This window comes from Limanda limanda, chromosome 16 (assembly GCF_963576545.1).
Source record: "Limanda limanda chromosome 16, fLimLim1.1, whole genome shotgun sequence".
Taxonomy (NCBI): domain Eukaryota; kingdom Metazoa; phylum Chordata; class Actinopteri; order Pleuronectiformes; family Pleuronectidae; genus Limanda; species Limanda limanda.
Genome location: NC_083651.1, coordinates 7,070,727 through 7,091,471, shown reverse-complemented (window position 1 = coordinate 7,091,471; position 20,745 = coordinate 7,070,727). Strand labels below are relative to the sequence as shown.

Here is a 20,745-nt window from a genome sequence, read left to right as displayed (position 1 = left end):
AGCAAAATGTGGTGTAACCATGTTAATTTGTGGTGAGTCATCTCTCGCACCACAGAGGCATGCAGCCGAGGCTTCACGCTCGGTCCAACACACACTGAGGCCCGGACGGTGCTTTAAAAACCAATGGACTGGTCGACAGTCCCACGTGTCCCCGGTCGAGAACAGGTTACTCACAGATTGTTTCATATCGGAACAGGAATCTGAAGTATTGATAAAAAGACTCTGCAGTAGTTCAGTAGTTTTGAGAGACACAATATTAAGAGTTATACCTAAGTCTATATTACGTTTCTCAGCAACACATTGGTGATATTTATAGGTTTTTAGTTTTATTTGGATCCACACAAAATTGCACTTAGTCATCGTTAGCAAAGCTTTTTTTTCCATCAAGGTTTACACATCATTCTATGAGAAATTCAGCAAAATATTATCTCACAATGTTAAAGACAGTGTTGGAGGTATTGTAAGTTTGCAGCCAGACTCAAACTCATATTAAGACCTGAGAATTTGCAGTTCAAGCCTCAGACTGCAAAGATTAAACCTTTCAATGAATACAGAAAGCAGTCAGATTACTATTTGACTGCCTCTAAAGTGCAGTTCATTTTCAGGATTAAAACCTTTCAGCTCGGCCTCATGAGGATTAGGGGTTAACTGCAGAGTAAAAGGTGTAGTCACTCATCATTAGCAGCACCGACTATTGTCAGATTCGAAACCCACGGCAGCGTTTGGACCAGTGAAGAGGCAGCGAGGTCTTAAGTCACTTCACCTGCTGGGACCGAAGCTGGGGGTCTTTGCTGTGGAGCAGGGGTCCACACCTGTTCCCCGGGGGCCTTCAGCTAAATCTCCCAGCCTGCATCACAAACCCTCCGTCCAAGTCTTTGCTCAATAGCTGTTAGAAGTGGACTCCTGATACGTTTTGTGTGTGTCGCAGCTGTTTCGTGGTTTGTCAGACAAAAAAAAAAAGTTGCTGCTAATGTTGCTCGAGGGCCCGAAAAAAGGAAGTGAAATGTTTTACTTCTGTCAGCGGTGGAGAGCGGGCTTCAAAAAGAAACTCCTCGACAGTGGGACGCGGGGGCCATGCATCATTTCACTCATGTTGTAACTCAAGCAAATCCAGACCTCACATTAAGTTTCTATTATAAAGTGAACTTAACCTCGAGTCTGTAAATCTTTTCTAACTCAGCAACAGTCACCGCTTTCAACTGGAAAACAAGAGAAGACAAAAACAACTTGTTGCAATGTAACCATTTATTTCACTCCACTACAAAATTATATATTTATCTGAACTATGATACAGTCTCCACATATACATAATGTACAGTTTAAAGAGAAACCAAGGATATGATACAAAAGGTGTAAAGAGTGAAAATGGTCCTTTCATAAAGCACGGACAAGCAGATTCTCACTTCTTCAGGGGTTTTAGGATTATTCAATTTGATTTTCTAGGAAGTAAATGTTGTCATTTATATTTGGTGGACTAAATATAATACTGATAGGAAAATAGAGTAGAAATCAGACTACATGTTTGTATATTTTAAATGTTTACGAGCTCTCAAATAAATAGCATTGATCGAGATATTTCCCCACTGAAGAATCCAGATTTTCCCTTTTCGAAAAATATTAGGTTAGCTTTATTTTATATTTTCTTGTCTTATTGTAAAAACTACTTAGCAAAAACAGGCTATGACAAAATTGGATATTTGGAAGTTGGTTACATTTCAAACCAGTCTGTTCTATGCACCATTTATGGTATTCTACATTTTTTTCAAGGTTTGTTTTACTTTCCATTTACGAATAATTTTTACCTTCACAGTAAACTTAACAAATTCATGTTCTTAGCACGGATGTGTTGAATGTTTAAATGCTGAGACAGCAGATATTGAAACCCCAGAACTGTTAGATCATCACTTCATGGCTAAAAAAAAATATAAAACATGTAGCTATCGCTGGTTATTATGGCCTTTGCTGGTCATTATGGGGAAGGGAACAATTACATTCATCAGAGCAACTGTTTTCTAAAAACACCGGCATTCTAAATCCTCTGGGAGGCAATTCTGTAGCAGAACTAACAGAGGCAGCAACTGCATATAAGGAAGTATCAACGATGTAAAATTACATTTGTACTATTACTTAAATACGATAACTGCATTTTCATTCAGGGTGAGATAGGCCACAATGTACTGAAACGTTTCTATTTCATTCACACATGGAACAATGACACGTTTCTATTACTTGGTATTTGAGGAGAACTGTGGACAGTGGTTACTTTCAGTCTGACGTCTCTAATCTAATCTGTCACTGCTGTCATCAGCCGAGTATTGCTTCATATATATATATATATTTCTATGTTAGCTACATGTGTAAAGCACATCTCTTAAAGAAGGAGCTGGTAAAATAAGATGTTTTTCTATTTATAAGGATTTGAATGTTCACTCAAGAATTTGCCATCCAACCAAACATTGTGCTCATCCCCAAAATGGATGAGTTTGGCAAATTCTATGATACGAATAAAGCGGAGGGCTATCCATGGTGGTGGCTATCCTGTATCCTCACTGCAAAGATGGATCTATGCTTTCTTTTTGTCCTATGTCTTGCCTGTGTTGTGAGTTATGAGATATTTAGAAGAGAATGTGAGAGGAAAGGAATTTAACACTGTTGTGCTGCCAAAATGGTTTTTCTAACCTGATCCCCCTCATCATCAAAGTGCCACGGTGCGTAACAAGTGGAAGAGTGAATGAAATAACAAGTGAACTTTGAGTTTTTAACAACATGAAGAGTTTGAAAGGTTGTGTTAAACAAAGGGGAGATGGAAAAGACCGCTGGACAAACTCAAAACAAGGACGGTACCACAGTCATGACCCTCCACATAAAAAAATATGATTTCTATATGAAAGAAAGAGATAATTCAATTGAATTTTCCTCCTGTGTTCTATATATTTACTCAGTACTGAAAGAAGAAGAAGGAAATACATTTTTAAATCGAATGATATTTGAACGTGTGGTAAAATCAAGCATTAAACACAACTATCTATTGTAACTGTCATAAGCTCAATCCAGAAAGGCACCGTTTCAGAGCAGGGGGACAAGTTGAGGTTGGGAGAAGGAAGATCGTTTTATTTATTTATTTATTTATTCTATGATAAGCAGCTAGTGAACTTCTGACTTTACCACCAGCTTGTTCCATTTAATCACATGTTAGAATAGAGTCTGACCTCTAAACCAACACATGACGTCTTTTTTTATTTACCAACGAATGAAGTTTGTTTCCCACCCTGGTTGTGTAGGTATGTGTCTGGGTCCATCCTCAAAAAAGAGTCATAAAAGTGCAGAGTTTGGTCCCGTCCAACATTAACCTCCAAGAAAAACGTCCTGGCCATGATTCTGAAGGGTGAAGTGTTCGTACCTACACAAGTCGTCAGTGCATTTAAAGAAGTTAGTGACATTCAGGTTCTGGAAGAGGAATTCATTCCCGTCACCATCTTGTGGATCTTCTCCTCGTTCTTCAGTATGTTGGACTTTACAGCACAAATCTTGTCCTGCTGGTCCTTGATCAGCTGCTCCAGCTCGACCAGTTCGGCTTTGAGAGGCTCCACGGCGCGGTCTGTCGCTCTGCAGCACAAACACACACACACACACACACACACACACACACACACACACACACACACACACACACACACACACACACACACACACACACACACACACACACACACACACACACACACACACACACACACACACACACACACACACACACACACACACACACACACACACACACAAACGTTAATCGTCTACGTGAATTACCTGAAAAGTTATGTGATTGTGTTATGTGAAGCAATGTGTTACACTTAGTTTGTGATATGTGTTCATATAAACCATATTGATATTATATATCATTTTATACAATAATATTGTCTTTTGCACACTCTGTCTACATATTCTTAGACTCATAGTATATTATATTACCTATTGTATAGTCGAATACTTATATTCATATTCATACCTCTACTATATATCATACTCTCTGTATATTCTTGTTTACATAAGTCTATATACACATATTTATACATGTGTACATGTTATAATTAGTATTATTATATCACCATTATTATTATATATACTGTTGCTGCCATTATTACCATATACTGCTTTTATATTGGTATAATTACTATCATATATAAATATATATTATGTTATATTATATACTATGTATACTGTACTATTCTTATATACTGTCTAACAATACCATTACCATCATATCATCAGTACTTTTACCATCATCTTGCCACTGCACTTTATCTACCTATTTTATTGTATTTTATCTTGTGCTTCTGTTTTTTTATTCTTTCTACCTAAATATTTTTAATTTTATTCTATTGTATTGTATTTTATTGTATTCAAATATACCGGCTGCTATGACAACTTAATTTCCCTTCGGGGATGAATAAAGTACTCTATCTATCTATCTATCTATCTATAAATAAAGTCTGATTGATTGATTAAACCCTTAATATGTGACAGTGATTCTCTCTTCTTTGAACGACAGTATTATTTTTGGAAGGCTCCACTGAAGAGGAGTCATTAAAACATGACCCTTGCATGAGAATCTGTATCCAAACGGGTCCTGGAAATAAAAAAAATATTCTTTCAACAACACATTCCATGTTGTGCATGTGTCAACCCACTTCTGCTCCTGCACCAAGGCCTGAGCGTGCTCCTTGTTCTCCAGGCGCCAGGTGCTCAGCTCCGCCTGCATGGCGTCCATGTCCTCCTGGATGTAGTCCATGATCTTCCCCAGAGGCAGCGAGCTGCGGCACACCGTCTGGATGGAAGAGCGCAGCCGCTCGATCTCCTTCGTCACCACGTCCCGCTCTTTCTTCCGCGACGCTTCGGACACCCAGCTCTGGAAGTGAGGATGGAATCATGGGTGCAGTGTGAGAATACGTCAAACTTACAAAGCCTGTAAACATCAGCATGTTGGTGTCCGAGGAAGAGTCCGAGGAACCCTCATTTCATTTTACGAGGCAAAGTACGAAACTCAAAAGATTTGATATAATCTCACTCCGCTCCGTATCGAACAACCGCAGGAACACACACACACAAATCCCTTGTGTGTCCCTAGACCAAAACATAATAAACCCTCTTTAGGAATCCCACCTTCGCCAGCGACTGAAGCAAGCGGCTGTATTTAGTGGTTTAGGATTTCAAGGCTAAAAATGTTAGGCAGGAATTCTACCAACCTAGCTGTATATATAAAGATCAAACGCGTGCCGGAATTGTGTTGGCCAAAGTCGGGGGGGGGGGGGGGGGGGGGGGGACTGGTTGACTGGCTGGTGAAGGCTTCCAGTGTATGGTGTGCAGTCGGGTGTGTGTGTGTGTGTGTGAGTGGGGGGGCTGCTATAGCCCAATTACACTCGGTCCCTTGATGGCGAAAAGGAGAGGAAGGTATCGGGGAAGGACCTCCCTCGGCAAGGAGCAAACCCAATGATGTTTGCTCAGCTGGGTTTGGCAAGGCCTCTGAGTGTATGTGTGTGAGTATATGTGTGTGTTTGTGCGTGTGTGTGTGTGTGTATGTGTGTGTGTGTGTGCGCAAGGGGAAAGCACTCAGTATTGCAACCATAAAGCCACACACACACAAACACCAAGCCAAGGATCAGGTGAAGCACACAGTGGATGGACACACACACACACACACACACACACACAATTACACACCCCCGCCCGCACTCTTGGTCTTAAAGTCTTGTTTATTTTAGTAACAGGCTGTGGCAGTGAGGTTATTTTACTACAGTATTGAGTAACAACTACTACACTTATTCATCCTTTCAAGTTGGACTCTTTTGGCTGCACACACGGGAGACCCTTCCTTCATGAGGCAGCAGGAATCCCACCGGTGACAGTGTGTGAACTAATGACAGCTTCCTCTTCAAAACACACACCCTGTCACGCAGCCTATACACAGAAAGGTGAAGATGGGATTTTCCTTATCGAGCCGAGTGATCACAATGTTAAAAGGCGGCTTTACTCCACCCGGTCACGCTGCAGAAATGGCAATGAAACGACATTGTGTGGTATCGTTTCTTGTCGGTGAGCGAGTACAACTCTCTGACAGCCGCACTCTCTCCGCTACCCACTTGCGGTGGTCCGAGAGTGTGAGGGTTGAGATGCCTCGGCCCGGCGGTCCCCCTGCAAGGTGGGTGGCTTCCACTGGGCGCCGTGAACCCTGCAGCTACACAAACACTCTACGGCTCATTCGGCCTGGCTGGCTGCGGTTTGCTCTGCACAGCCCAGACAGGACCCGCGGCTTCGTTCTATTTGCCGTCCTCTCGCTGCCTCGCCCGCCCGCCCCCCCCCTTTCTCCTTCTCTGTTGGAAAATAAAAAAAACTTGGCGTGAAAACATGACCCCTGGTTCGTGTGCACTCTGCTCGGGTGGATATAAATCACTGCTTTATGGAGGTCCCTGTCGGGGGGCTACGAGACCCGGGTGCTCCCAGTTTTCCTTTTTCTCACCCAGATCACAGAACAATATTTAGATGTGGTGACCGCAGAGGAGCAGGAGGTGAGAGGGGAGGAAGGGGAGCAGGTTTTCCCATTATCTCAGACATGGTGAAAGCTCCAGGCAATGGAGAAGACAGAGCCTCTGTCTGATGTTCCAACGGGCAGGTGGACGAGTTACATTCCTTCAGTATCATCTCGTACATTGGGAAAGTTCATGAATTAATCATTCAATCTTGATTTCATTATTGTTGTTGGAAGGCAAAATGTTCGAGTTCAATCTCTAACAATAATTAAAAACTCGGCCGCTTCAAAAGAGGGACAACATGGACGTACCGTAACACTGACAGGCAAACTGCAATGTCATCACAGGTCTAATCAGCTAAATAGAAATACGTGCAAAAGTGTGCTTCATGGGTGACTTAGAGGGATTTTCTGGCACAAGACAATAAACATTCTTCAAAGTTTCCCCTGACAAGAAAAACAGTTTGCAAGCACAGGACCTGTCAGTGTGATGGAGCAACCTCTGGGGGATCATTAACTGGGAAAACAAAAATGTACACACTCGCTGTATAGCTAATAATCAGAAATCAGCTTCCACTAAGAGGCTACAAGACTCACACACTGGCTGTTCGTCTCTCAGCTGCACTTCGGTTGGGCCGAGGGGGATCACAGACATTATAAACTCTGATTAGAGCTGCTTCGACTATAAATAAAGATGAATCAACATAAGGTGAAGTTGAAGTTATGGTGGTTTGGTGGCATATGAAACACAAGCGGCAGAATCCATTGATCTGTATCTTTAACGTGAGTTGAATTAATCTCACATCACCGCCTGCAACTATGAGACGGATCACTGAAGAGCACGTATAACCGCTCGGCAGCTTCTGGGATCAATCCTCTTGGCTCCCGATGCTCATTTAGAGACACTGACACACACCTTGATGAGTCTAACAGTGTGTTCCTCGAGCCGAGCATGGGGACGAGGATCCGCTCCCACCGTTTGTTTATGGGCTTCCTCGACATTTTTTCATAGGAGTCGAGCTACATCATAAAAATAGCTTGCAGTCAGTGAGGTGAGGAGGAGAACCTACAGCCAGCGGGGTCACAGGATGTTGTTGCAAGGTCACTGTAGCCCCTCGGGGAGACGACTGAGATCACCCCCCTGGGCTGCGGGGGTGAATTCCTCTGGGACCAATGACTTTAATAACAGACAATGGAAAACTATGTTGAAATAAAACGGTTTACCATTCAAACGTTCTCAGGGAGGGAGAAGGCTAATTTAAACTGCTTCAGGTGGGTACTCATCATGAACCTGGCCAAATTCCTGACAAGTCAATATGACCTCTACAAAAGTAAAACGACTAATGGAAAGGCACAAGGTCATTTCCTTATGTTTCCACAAAAAAAAAGCGCTGGATGTTTATGAAGACGCAGAGGTCTGGAGAGGGGAGTATTTATTTTCTTGACAATTCTGCAGAGAGTATTCTGGCCCTTCTCCTCCGTGCCTCTCACTCAACAGCCGTCCATTTGTACGCCACAGGGTTTATTTATACATTACAAACCTTCATCAAGGCTAATTTGATGGGGGGAAAGAAAAGGGGGGGAAAAGAGTACACAAAAATTCTTATGAAAACGCAGCTGCTGCAAAGGGGGCAGAGTCTGTCTAAATAAGAAGAGAAGTATCTTGGAATAATATACACTGCTGCTGAAGGGTCGCAAGAAAGGTCGTCCCCATAAATATACAGCAGAGTGCTCGGTCGCACACACACACACACAGTGGCAGGAGAGAGCAACACACGGTCATTCGATAGTGTAAGTATTCCCTCTTTTTGCATCAGTGCAGGATAGAAATACCAAAGCTCAGAGATGACTAGAGGCTGGCCATGACCGTGAAGTTGAATATTAGAGTTATGACAAATATCAGAGCTCCTCAAAGTGAAACGCTCCAGCTGAAATTTCAAACCTGCCATACCACACAGAATGAGGAAGCTCAATATTTACATTTTTGTCCCTGCGTGTTTTACCGTAATTACGAGGAGAAAAAAAAACCCGACTCCATTAAGCTGACCTCTCCACCCTTTCATGTCAGGAAGGAAGTCATTATAGTTCTTTATACAGCTGACGAGGCAAGGCCAGTAATGACGGAGGGGTGGATGGAGCTGGTCCTGTGTGCAGATGGACCTGCTCTGAGCTGCCCCTGCAGACCGGACAGGATACCCTGGAATGAAGGTTTGGAACCGCTGAAAGCTGAGGAGGCTGCTTTAAGAAAATGAGGACAGACTCTACAAGGCTACGCTCACGTTACACAAAGACCTGGGTCCTTTGCTGGTGTGTGTGGACGTATGCATGTTTGGTTGGAGCATGTATGTATGCCGTATGTTAAAAACTATATATTTAACACAGCTGGTAGAATCCCAGGGCTAAGAATTCCTGCCAGGCTATTTCGGCGAACTTGTGGTCAGACTGAGACAACGTCAGGTGTGAGTTATGAGGGACGATGTCTGAGGCCGCAGTCGGGAGGGGATGGATCAGGGGCCTTTGTGCATGAGTGACAGTCCAAAACAGTGCATCCATTAGAGTCAGGGTGGTCAGTGAGGAGGGGATGCAGGCAGAGTATGCTTCAGTGGAGAGGACCACCCAAAGCAGACAGTGTACGCCACCTCACACCATGGACGACAGACCAAACTGGAACTTTCACACCGATTCACAGTCTAAATAATGATGACGGAGCACAGACTTTCTGGCTGATAAATAAGCTGACAAAGGGAAACACAAGAGCATCGGCAACGTGTCACCTGAGAAAACGCCGGTGTATCGTGTCTCATATGAAGTGAGAGGAGACGAGAAGGAAAGTCTTTCTAAAATGCTGATTCCTTTTTATCCAACACATTTATGGCAAGAAGGAAAATATGAAAGACAGAAGAGGATGTTTGTGCAGCAACGGTTCTCATTTGTCCACAACAGTCTCCAGGATTGTTCTTCAGTCCCCTGCTCAGACGGCAGATTTCATCACAGTGTTCACAGCCGAGTAGAAAAACTCTCACACAACACAGCATACCTGTGATAGGAGCAACCCCCGAAAACAAGCTCATTTTGGGCCAGACATCTTGATGTGCGGGTCGGTTGTGTGTGTGGTCTGTGAGGGACCATGCCTGCTCGGCTGGTTATCAGACATTCAGCTTCACTGAAGGGGAATATGTTTTTTTTTATTTTAAGTCAGTGCAATTACACCTCTACACTCCATTTGTTTGTATTTTTCTGTTGATGATAACCAGCGCTGCAGTGGGCACGTAACTTTCTGGAAAGAATGGTTGGTGGAACTGGTGGGAATGTTTAACAAAACAGAACTGGACTGGCACTGCCCTCTTGTGGAGATGGAGTGTAACTGCTACAATAACGGTACATACCTGCTCTTTAGATTTTGGGGAGGATGGTGACAATTCATAGTCTTTCTTGGTCTCGATTATCTTTTTCACAAGACCACCTGGATGGACAGAAACAATGAGAGGAGAAGTGAAAGACGTATTTCCTCAAGCCACAGGTGGGAGAGAACTCAGAGGGCAGCAATGCTCCTTTTCAAAATAAAAGGAAATATGACTGTACCGTGTTTCTCTTCACTGTGTAGTTCCTGCGCAGGATCCTGTAACAGAAAATAAAAGGGTTGATAACTTCCAGACGTATGTTTCTCCTCGATATTAAAAGAAATCCCCTTTAAGGTTACTCACCACCTCCAGCTCAGGGGCGTCTGAGAGTCGAGGGACCACCTCCTCAACGACAAATTGTTCATCTTCATCCTCCTCATCCTCAGACAGCTTCTTCCCATCCATGATGACAGGTGCTGAAGGCTTGGCACTGGACAGTCTGGGGGGGAAAAGACAAAGAGCTTCACTTAATGCTTACTTAAAAAGTGTGAGGTATGCATATGCACCTCCTTGGGAGAAAGTGTAGAAAATCTCCAGAGTTCAGTGCATGTCTGAAAGCTGCTTCAGTGATTAATCTGTCCCAATGGCAGGAACAAGACCTGTTTTCAAACTGTGAATGTTTTCACAAAGAAGAGGAGGCATTCGTCTTTGCCAGTAAAATAATAGAATTGTGACATTAGTGAATGTGTGTGTGGTGAAGTCACCTCTCAGCCGAGGTCACATCAGGGTGACTTTCCTGTCTCCTGACTCGAGGAGGTGCAGGGCGAGCACTGCCCGGCCGAGGTATTCGTCTGTTGCTGCAAGGATTAAAGGATTGTACACATTATTCAAATAAGCTGTTAAACTAACACATTTTACAAAGTAAACGTGTTTAGCATATAAACAAGTAGTTTTTGTTTCGTCTAACAAGGTGGTTTGTTTTTTCTTGTCTCCTTTCACGAGACAAATTCTCTGTGAGATTTGCCACATGTCTGATTTGTGACAGCTACAATGAGTCCTTCTGATTTGGGGGATAACAATCTTTGGAAAAGTACCTGGAACAATAAACTTTCACAGTATTAAAACAGTGAAACTGGAATAACACAGCTGCCCCCCCAAAAAAACCACAGAACAGAACATTCACAATTATCCAAATTAAGGTCAATTATTCAACTGTAAAATCTACTGGAATCGATCATGGATCGGTTTCAGAACCAAAGCTCAAACAATTTTAAATAAACAACTAAATTAATAAAGCGATGTACCACAATGAAATGTGATAATACTCAAATTAAACCCTCTTAAATTACTTTATTACTAAAATTAGTTGAAACAACATGACTGTCGCATCAAAAGATCCTGACCTTTATGAACTACATATTTATTCTGTGCAGTGTTGCAATACAATGAATATTGTCCAGGCACTGGTCATAGTTTGTTCACATATATGTTGTGTTTGACAGGTTAATGGGAGAGCAGCTTATGAGAGCAATGGAAGTCTGTGATATAGAATCGGGAGTGGTGGTTTGGTCAATGGAGCATTATTATTGGTTAGTATCCTTTGCCCTGTATATATCTGCTCTGGTCTCCAGCCACCAGATGGCCTTATCTTTCCTTCCTGCTCCAATCACATGTCTCCTATTCTCTATCTCTGTTCAACCTCACAGGTATTCCCATTCCCCTAATTACCTCTCCTGCATATTTACGAGCCATCTTCCCAGAGTCCCGTGCCAAATGGTCCATTTCTCTGTGTTATATCTGCCAGATCTGAACCTGTCTGCAAACTTGTGTTTTCACCTTATCCTCTAATAACCTCACTTTAAAGCACCTGCCTGCATGTCTGTATTTGTGTCCTCACTACATCTACGCCGTACAACAAATGCAACGACCTCAGTGAAACAGTTTTCTAGGTGGGGGGTGAGATGCTGACGACTGTACAGACCTGGAAGCTGTGTCAAGTGGCACCGAGGAGCCGGCTGCGTCTCCATTTTCCTGAGGAACAGGTCTCTGGGTTAATTGAGCATCTGCGTCTGTGAAAGGAAACAGTCATGGCTCAGTATAATATAGCAAGGATTAAATGTAATCATGGCATAGTGAATAGTGAGACTCAAGGGCACACCTTCATGAAAGAGTTTTCTTTTCTTTGTCTGAAATGCTCTGAAAAAGCTCCACCAACCAACACCTACACGCAGACTCCTTCACCTCTTTGCACTGACGCTCAGCTCATGCTCTGATCCAAAATTCCTTGCAGTCCTTCATATGTGTAGAAATCTAAATTAAACTCCCCCGAGAAATCTTGTCTTTGCCAACCCTCAGTAGTTTTATCCTCCCATCTGAATGAAGTGATGTACAGCTGTTCTCAGCATCAGGTGAAAAGACGGTTGGGTGTGGTGCAAAGGAAACATTCACTTCTGACTATATCAGAGGTGAAACAGGTTTTATCTAACACTCTAAGATCTGAGCCGTGCATGAATAAATAACCTTAAAGTTTCTCATGCAGCTTCGGTTATTTTTTCATTAACTTCCAGTTGCTCTTAGAGAAATCGCTCTGAGGTACAGCTGCTCCCTGAAGTCTCACCCTGACCTTCCCTGGTTTCTGTCGTGCGCCCTGATGTGAACCCACTGGCTCCTTTTGCTTTAGTGAAGTTGGCAAAATTTGCTTATTTTTCTCTTGGATTCTGAATGAGATGAAGCCTGATTAATGGACTTGTTAAAAGATTTGATCCACTTGGACTTAACGCTGAATTTTATGGAATTTCTACAAACCATTATAACGTTTGTGTTTATTTGTGAACGGTCTTTTCCCACACCAGCTCCCGCTCTACACACGAGAGTTCAGCCTGGGTGAGGGACTGTAGACACCAAATCTGATATTGGGCTTTACAAACAAACTTGACTGACTTGCTCACCACCCCCCTTAATCACTGGGTGAGTCTCTCACTCACTCACTCACTCTCTCTCTCACTCTCTCACTCAATGTGGAGCGTGAACCCGAAGGGACTTTTTAAGGAAAACATTTCTTTGATGGTTTTCAGATTATATTAGATCAGATTAGGGAGCTAACAACAGCTGATGGGGGGTTTTAGGGCATTGGAAGTCATACTGTAACTGTGGTCAGTTGATTAGAAGTCAGAACTAAACGTTGTGTGGGTTATTTGTTTAACTATACGATAGATCAGTGTCAGTGGTCTCCTTCTCAGTTGTTGCAGTTAACCATGACGGTCTTCTGAATATAATTTCGATCATGTGCACAGATTTAAAGAGTACACATTCTTGAGTAGATGTTAAAAATCATGTTTGCATGCAGCTGGATGAGACACAGGGAACTCTTACCTCCCTCGCTGTCAGATTCATCTGTTGACAGCAAAGAGAAAAACAAGGAGTCCATTATAATACAACACTGAAAGTTAGAGTGCTCTTGTGAAATACTGGGGTATTAAAATGTTGTGTATCTCTATAATCTATTTAGGAAAATGTGTGAAAAAGTGTAAAATGCTTTTTTATTGTATTGCCTTTTTTTCCATTTGCACAAAAAAACGTTAATACTGCAACAATTCAATTCTGTCAGCAGTTAAATAGCAGTCATGAGATATGACTTGTTCCTATAGGTGATAGATATAGGGTGTCTGGGGAATAAGGTATTTTGGAGGTTACCTTGATCTCCGATTTTAGGTCTCCGCCTCTGCCCTTTAGCAGATGAAGGCCGGGGTATTCTAGCCGGACTGTCGGACTAAGAGGACAAAAAAGGAGCAAAGATACAACTTGAGAATAAGAAGAAGTGAAAGGACACACGTCTTCTCTATCACACTGAACATGACCACTCATCATTTTCTTTAATTACGTTGACGGTACACTGAGGTATGCCACAGAGCTATTAAGCACAAATCTCTGTGCAAATTGCAAAGATTAAAAGTTGTAAAGACAGAAAAGCAAAGTGTGGTTGCAGCACGTAGCGACATTCTAGCAGGGAAAGCAAAACAAGAAAATCAAATGACAGAATGTAGCTGGAGTGAGGCACAGAAAACAGACTTGAAGCACTGAAAGCTTTAACAGCTGAAATTAAACTGTCTGCAGAGACCTCAAGCAAAAACAATACAGGAACAGAGTTAGGAAGACGGGTGCTCCAGAGCAACCCAATATAATATTGTAGAACAATAAACAGAAATAAACAGAACCATAAACGCCCCACGAAACTGAAACAAAATAAAGCCGGAAATTGAGCTATATGTTGAAATTAGAATATATAGAAGGTGATATTTTATCAATCAATACTATAAAACACACAGGACGCTTCATTTCATTAGCAGTTAGTAAAAAGTCTGTCGGAGCACTGGCTTGATTTCTGTTTAGTATTTTAAATGTGAACGCCTGCACGGCTCACACACAGGGATTCCCCCTGGTGGCAGCAGCACAGATGTTAACATGCACGATAAAGAGCAAATTTACAAAATCAAGCCAGAGGCATACAAGGTGCTTTTGAATTCACATGATACTTCATGCATAATTTCTTGAAAAGTGAGGTGTTATTGAACCATTGAAAAAGAGTTAAGCTCTTACCTGGTTTTCAACTGCTTCTGCAGGCTGTACACAGAAGAGAACACAGGGTTAGGCTATGTGACACGTATTAATTACACTGCTAGAAAGAGGAAACAACACCTTGTGTCCCAAGTACTAAAGCCCATATTAGCACTAGACCAAGCAACCAGCCAGCCCAAGGCATTTTAACACTCAGTGGACACAAGTCTACTTTTCTATTGATTGTTTCTGCAGGGTTAAATACCTCTTCAGCAGGAGTTGGCTCCTTGGATGAGCAAGAGGCCAGGCATTAAAAAAATAAATGTGTTTTGTTATAACCTTCATAAAATGTTAGGTGTATTTTTTCAACTATGTAAACATAAATCCTGAGACTGATTGACTCTTAATTCTTCATTCGCATACAGGAATCATAGCAGGATTTGAGATGAGAAAATCACATGTAAAGTGTAAATGTAAAGGTGTGTGCTTGGGGTCAGAGGTCAGAACTTACAGCAGGTTCGGGTTTGGCTGCTTGTCTGGGCTCTTCTGGGCTCGTTGTTTCCTCTGATTCTCTGGACTAAGCACAAACATCACATTAAATGAAATGAATGTCTCTTATTGCCAACATGTTAAATATGTGTGGATTTAATGATTCGCACCTTGTTATCTCCATTCACAGTTTTGTTGCTCTCTTCCTTCTCTTTATGTCGTCCTCTCTCTTTCTCCCGCTCTTTGTCTCTTCGTTTTTCCTTGTCTTTTTCCAAGTCCCTATTGGAGTCCCTCTCCTTTGTCTTTTCTCGCTCTTTACCCCTCTCCTTGTCCTTTTCCCTTTCTCGATCCCTCTCTCTGTCCTTCCCCCTGTCCCTGTCTTTAACTCGTCCTTTGTCTCTGTCCTTGTCTCGCTCGCGGTCCCGGCTCTTGTCCTTGTCACGCTCTTTGCCGTGTTCCTGTTCACTGCGCTGGTGTTTGTCTCTGTCTGCGTGCTGCTCCTTCTCCCCGTCTCTCTGTTGACTCTCCTGCTCTTTGGGCTGGTCTGGGTCTTTATGGTCCCCTCCACCCTTGTGCTTTGAAATCTTTTTCTTTTCCTGAAATAAAGGACATCAAAACATTGGGTCTGAATTTATGTGAGTCAAAGGCACATGCTGGAAGACCCATCATTTGATCAGACTGTATTCGTTTGTTAGCCTGCAGCTAGCAAACTAATGCTAAAGGTTAACATTGAAAATACACATCAGGCCGTCTTTATGACTGAGGCGTATGTTTAAAATGCAAAATTCTCTGCTCAGATGTGTTCACAACAACACAGAAATCCTTCAGGTGAGGGCTGGTGCAGCAGGCAGGACACAGAACATGATGAATACATTCCACTACAGAGATCAAGCATTGTGGTTTATATCACATCGTCACTGCTTGGCCCCTTAATGCCAAAACCCCTCAAATCTAAAGTTTACATATTTGTATCTTCGTCTTCTACGTTTATGGCAGATCTTTTTCATCCTTGTATCTTTGCATACTTTGTTTTTTTTTTCCAGTTTCGCACCTGTCACGTGTCATCAAAACGCCCACTCGTTCACACTTGAATCCTCTGGAGAATCTCTTGCTGTATTCTCACATGGCCTCATTAACGAGCCCATGTGATAATATCCACAGCAAGTGACTCTATATTCTCACAGTTGAGTGCATGTCTGAAAGCAGCTTCTGAGTGGAGCTGATGACTCTCACCTCTCTATCTTGGTGACGTTCACGTTCTTCCCTGTTCTCCTTGTCCTGGGACCTGGAGGTGCTGGCTTTAGTCTTCAAATCCACCTTCTCTCCACCAAGAACTCGCTTCACTGCATCATCACTTGGCATCTACACATTTTTAATTGCAGAAGAGCAATTCCATTTAATACAGCCACAATATTAAAGAGTTACAATTACTGTTGGTTGACTTACAATGTAACAAAACAGTCATGTAGCATGCAGCTGAATGTATAACTGGCCCAACAATAGGGTTAAATAGTGAATCACTGTATGACTCTGGAGCAATTAGAAATAAATATATATATATACTACTAGCATTTAGTGTTTTAAGGGATACCTGATTTAAGAAAACAAAATGATTGATCTATTTTGCCTATTTTTACTGGATTTATCAGCAGGCATGTAGCGTGTAACAGCTGCCTCATCTGACTCTGTTTACACATTACATGAGCACATTCATGAGCTTTCACAGCTATCTGCACATTACAGAAACACATTTACACTCCTAGGACATGACATGCTATCAAAATACGACAACCCCCCAGGCACCAGCTCATCTGTTTACACTCCATCTCCAGGGAGCAATTTAAATATTTCAAAGTGCTCACTGAGGAGGCTCTAAAGTTTTGCCAGGAGGATAATATTTTGATGTGAAAAATAATATACACTGAATTTTCTTTTGGGGTTTGAAGAACTGGAGGGAGTTTTAGATGAAATTGTCAGCATGTTTGTGTGTGTGTGTGTGTGTGTGTGTGTGTGTGTGTGTGTGTGTGTGTGTGTGTGTGTGTGTGTGTGTGTGTGTTAAATAAGAAGACAGACCTTGTTGAGGCAGCACTTGGCGATGGCCTGCAGCAGCTCATTGGTTTTCTCGGGCTCGTGACCAGCCACAATGCGCGCTGGCTTTGCTGCCAGGGCCTCGCCACTCACCAGCATCACGACATCTATGGCTTTCTGGAGGAAGGCTATCTTGGAGTCTTTATCCTAGAAAGATAAAAAAAAGAGGTTGTGATAAACAGGAGATGCACAGGAGAGACACGAGAGAGGATATGGCAGTGGAAGTGTAAGATCTCCAATGGGAGTCATTTTCCAACACAGCTCAGGGTAATTAAAACCCTTGAGAAATATACACGCCGGCCGAGATCAACACAATGCTACAAGTCTACACATCAGACAAAGTTGTGTATAGTTGCTGGACAGTAGAATTGGTGCAATTTAGTCCAATCTGCCCTCACACCAAGCTTTTACCAGAACTGACCCAACAATCACAATCCGTGGGCACACTTGAGGCTACTTATATGTTATATACATGCTATATATTGCAAGGTGCCTATTGTTTAAGATTTATGAACATGAGATCCAGCAATTCAAGGGATAATCCTCAATCTCAATGGGTGACAATGAGGAACATGTGGGTTCTTGTAAGGCAGCAGGAAGGAGGAAACAGAAAACCTGGATTTAATTTAACCCTTTCAGGAGACAGGTACTTAGTATATGTTTTAAAGTTGGGCTTGCTTTGATCTATATAGATGTCCTGTCTTCTACTGTGGAAGAGACAACGCTATTCTTCCACAACATGGACAATTAATCTCCTAACATTAACATTCTACATGTAAACAGACCAGTCACTCCTCCAGACAAATGACCCGGCTAAGCTGTGTGTCTCGTCTATGAGCCTCCTGTATCTGAAGAGCCTGCCAACTATGTAACATAAGGACTAGCAGCTGATGCAGCCACCTGACCTGTCACTTATAATAGGTGATAAGTCTTTGCACTGTTCCCTTTATGGCATTTCTATCCAACCGATTCTTATACAGGGGCATGGGCAATAAATACAATTAATAGTTAACATTAAATATTATAGTGAATCACGAGTAGTAGTTTATATAAGGTGTACTGTACAGTATAAACGTGGCAGAAATGAAGAAACAACTTTAAATTCCTATTACAGCAATAACATGTTTAATTTAATCATGGTTAATGCCACTAGTAAGGCTTCTAGTTTTGAACACTAACATTTATTTATGTTATTTATGGACTTTTCCCTCCAAACCAAGCACCTTCGTATCTAGTATTGATACAGGGTGAACTCTGAAACGGTCAGACTTGAGTTCTAACACCTTCACAGGCCCTCACACTCATGTCCTGCCAGCTCCTCTCACTCAGAGTGTGTTACGCAGCCAGTGTGTAGGGTTACAAACACACACACAGACACCTTTAGAGAGATCCATGTAATGCACAAGTGATCTCCTACACAAGGCTGCTGCTTAGGGACGTTAAACTGAGACAAAAGAATACGGAAAGAACACTGTTACCTAATAGTGATATCAGTTTTGTGAGGCAGGCGGCCAAAACCAAGTGAGTGTAGTCGACTTACCTTCACATTGTCTGACTTCATGTCATTCTCTCCATACAGGCCTTTCATAAAACCAGTGGCCCGGATGACCTGTGTGGAGAAATAAAGGTTTCACACTGAATTATTAGATCATTTTTAATATGAAGTTACATATAACTAAAACTAGGGAGATAGTTATAAATACAGATAGCGAGAGAGAGAGAGAGAGAGAGAGAGAGAGAGAGCGAGAGAGCGAGAGAGCGAGAGAGCGAGAGAGCGAGAGAGCGAGAGAGCGATAGATAGATAGATAGATAGATAGATAGATAGATAGATAGATAGATAGATAGATAGATAGATAGATAGATAGATAGATAGATAGATAGATAGATAGATAGATAGATAGATAGAGAGAGAGATAGAAACATAGATAGATAGAAATACATATAGATAGATAGAGAGAGATAGAAATACAGGTAGAGCGATAGAGAGAGAGAGAGAGAGAGAGCGAGAGATATATAGAAATACAGATAGATAGATAGATAGATAGATAGATAGATAGATAGATAGATAGATAGATGGATAGATAGATAGATAGATAGATAGATAGATAGATAGATAGATAGATAGATAGATAGATAGATAGATAGATAGATAGAGATACAGAATAGATAGATAGATAGATAATTTTTAATATGAAGTTACATATAACTAAAACTAGGTAGATAGGGAGATAGATATAAATACAGATAGAGAGAGAGAGAGAGAGAGTGATTGATTGATTGATAGATAGATAGATAGATAGATAGATAGATAGATAGATAGATAGATAGATAGATAGATAGATAGATAGATAGATAGATAGATAGATAGATAGATAGATAGATAGATAGATAGATAGAGAGAGAAACATAGAGATAGAAACATAGATAGATAGAAAGAGAGAGAGAGAGAGAGAGAGATAGAAATACAGATAGAGAGAGAGTGAGTGAGTGAGAGAGAGGGATATATAGAAATACAGATAGATAGATAGATAGATAGATAGATAGATAGATAGATAGATAGATAGATAGATAGATAGATAGATAGAGATACAGAATAGATAGATAGATACTTTTTAATATGAAGTTACATATAACTAAAACTAGGTAGATAGGGAGATAGATATAATACAGATAGAGAGAGAGAGAGATAGCTAGAGAGAGAGAGAGAGATAGAAACATAGATAGATAGAAATACATATAGATAGAGAGAGAGAGATATAGAAATACAGAGAGAGAGAGAGACGGATATATAGAAATACAGATATATAGATAGATAGAGATACAGAATAGATAGATAGATAGATAGATAGAGATACAGAATAGATAGATAGACAGATAGATAGATAGAGATACAGAATAGATAGATAGATAGATAGATAGATAGATAGATAGATAGATAGATAGATAGATAGATAGATAGATAGATAGATAGATAGATAGACGCACACATTTAGCCAACGTCGCAGCCACCGTAGTTCCCTCCTGTGCTAACCACAGTGGATTAGAACTGGTTTGTTGACACCCATGGGGGGGGCACCAGTCGTACCTAGCAACTGGACGACGCCTGCGAGATGGGAGCTAACTGGCTAACCCCCCCAACCCTTAACTGAACAGACCACCTCCCAGTGGGTTGCTGGTTGACACCAGTAGCTCCATGTCTGGGTGGTCGTACTGGTTTTCAACTTCTAGGGTCAACGGGTGAAGTAACGGTGCAGCGAAGTTGAATGTAAACGATTGGTTAGCTTAGTTCATGCTAACGTGGCTATACGCGAGCTAAGTGGTTCGTGTGTCCGTGTTGTCTGCCTACACGTCCCGCTGGAGAACGGGTCTATAACCGGGATGTGAACATATAACCGACACGTTCCCCCGGGGCTAGCACCCGACAGCCCGGTATGCTAGCTGGGGTTAGCCGGGATTAGCCTCACCTCGCTGAGGATGTCGTGCAGGTAGCGGAACGGAGGTTTGCTCAGCAGCTTCTCGGTGAGCGGAGGCTTCTTCAGGACTTTGCCCAGAGAGTCCTGGGTCTTCTTCACCACCGCCGGGTTCATGGCTCCGCGGGGACACAGCGCCGGAGAGTCGGGGGGACGAGGGGACAGAGGACGCTCATCCGGGAGGAAGACGCTCCGTCTGTCTGGAGCCCGGTTGCTATGTCAATACTCTGACGGCCCACAATGCATCAGGGCTGCGAGAGTGCGCCTGCGCAGGGGGCTT

At 42.2% G+C, this 20,745-nt stretch overlaps 1 protein-coding gene across 1 annotated transcript; it reads right to left on the bottom strand.

Moving 5' to 3' along the window:
- Window positions 1–1,259: 1,259 nt before the first annotated feature.
- traf3ip1 (TNF receptor-associated factor 3 interacting protein 1) lies at window positions 1,260–20,650 on the bottom strand. Its single transcript, XM_061088460.1, has 16 exons — window positions 20,460–20,650; window positions 18,536–18,604; window positions 16,981–17,142; window positions 16,141–16,269; window positions 15,078–15,503; window positions 14,930–14,995; window positions 14,461–14,484; window positions 13,558–13,633; window positions 13,237–13,257; window positions 11,846–11,933; window positions 10,629–10,721; window positions 10,228–10,363; window positions 10,106–10,142; window positions 9,910–9,986; window positions 4,689–4,906; window positions 1,260–3,606 (listed from the first exon to the last, which is right to left on the bottom strand). The coding sequence occupies exons 1-16, from the start codon at window positions 20,580–20,582 to the stop codon at window positions 3,441–3,443; spliced, it is 1,911 nt and encodes a 636-aa protein (XP_060944443.1). The 5' UTR covers window positions 20,583–20,650; the 3' UTR covers window positions 1,260–3,440.
- Window positions 20,651–20,745: the final 95 nt, after the last annotated feature.

Excerpts from the sequence above, each read along its gene's own strand:
- traf3ip1 (XM_061088460.1), bottom strand. The coding sequence starts at position 20,582 with ATGAACCCGGCGGTGGTGAAGAAGACCCAGGACTCTCTGGGCAAAGTC. Across the intron at positions 9,987-10,105 it reads ACACAGTGAAGAGAAACACG|GTGGTCTTGTGAAAAAGATA; the intron begins GTACAGTCATAT and ends CTGTCCATCCAG. Across the intron at positions 3,607-4,688 it reads GCCTTGGTGCAGGAGCAGAA|AGCGACAGACCGCGCCGTGG; the intron begins GTGGGTTGACAC and ends TTTGTGCTGCAG.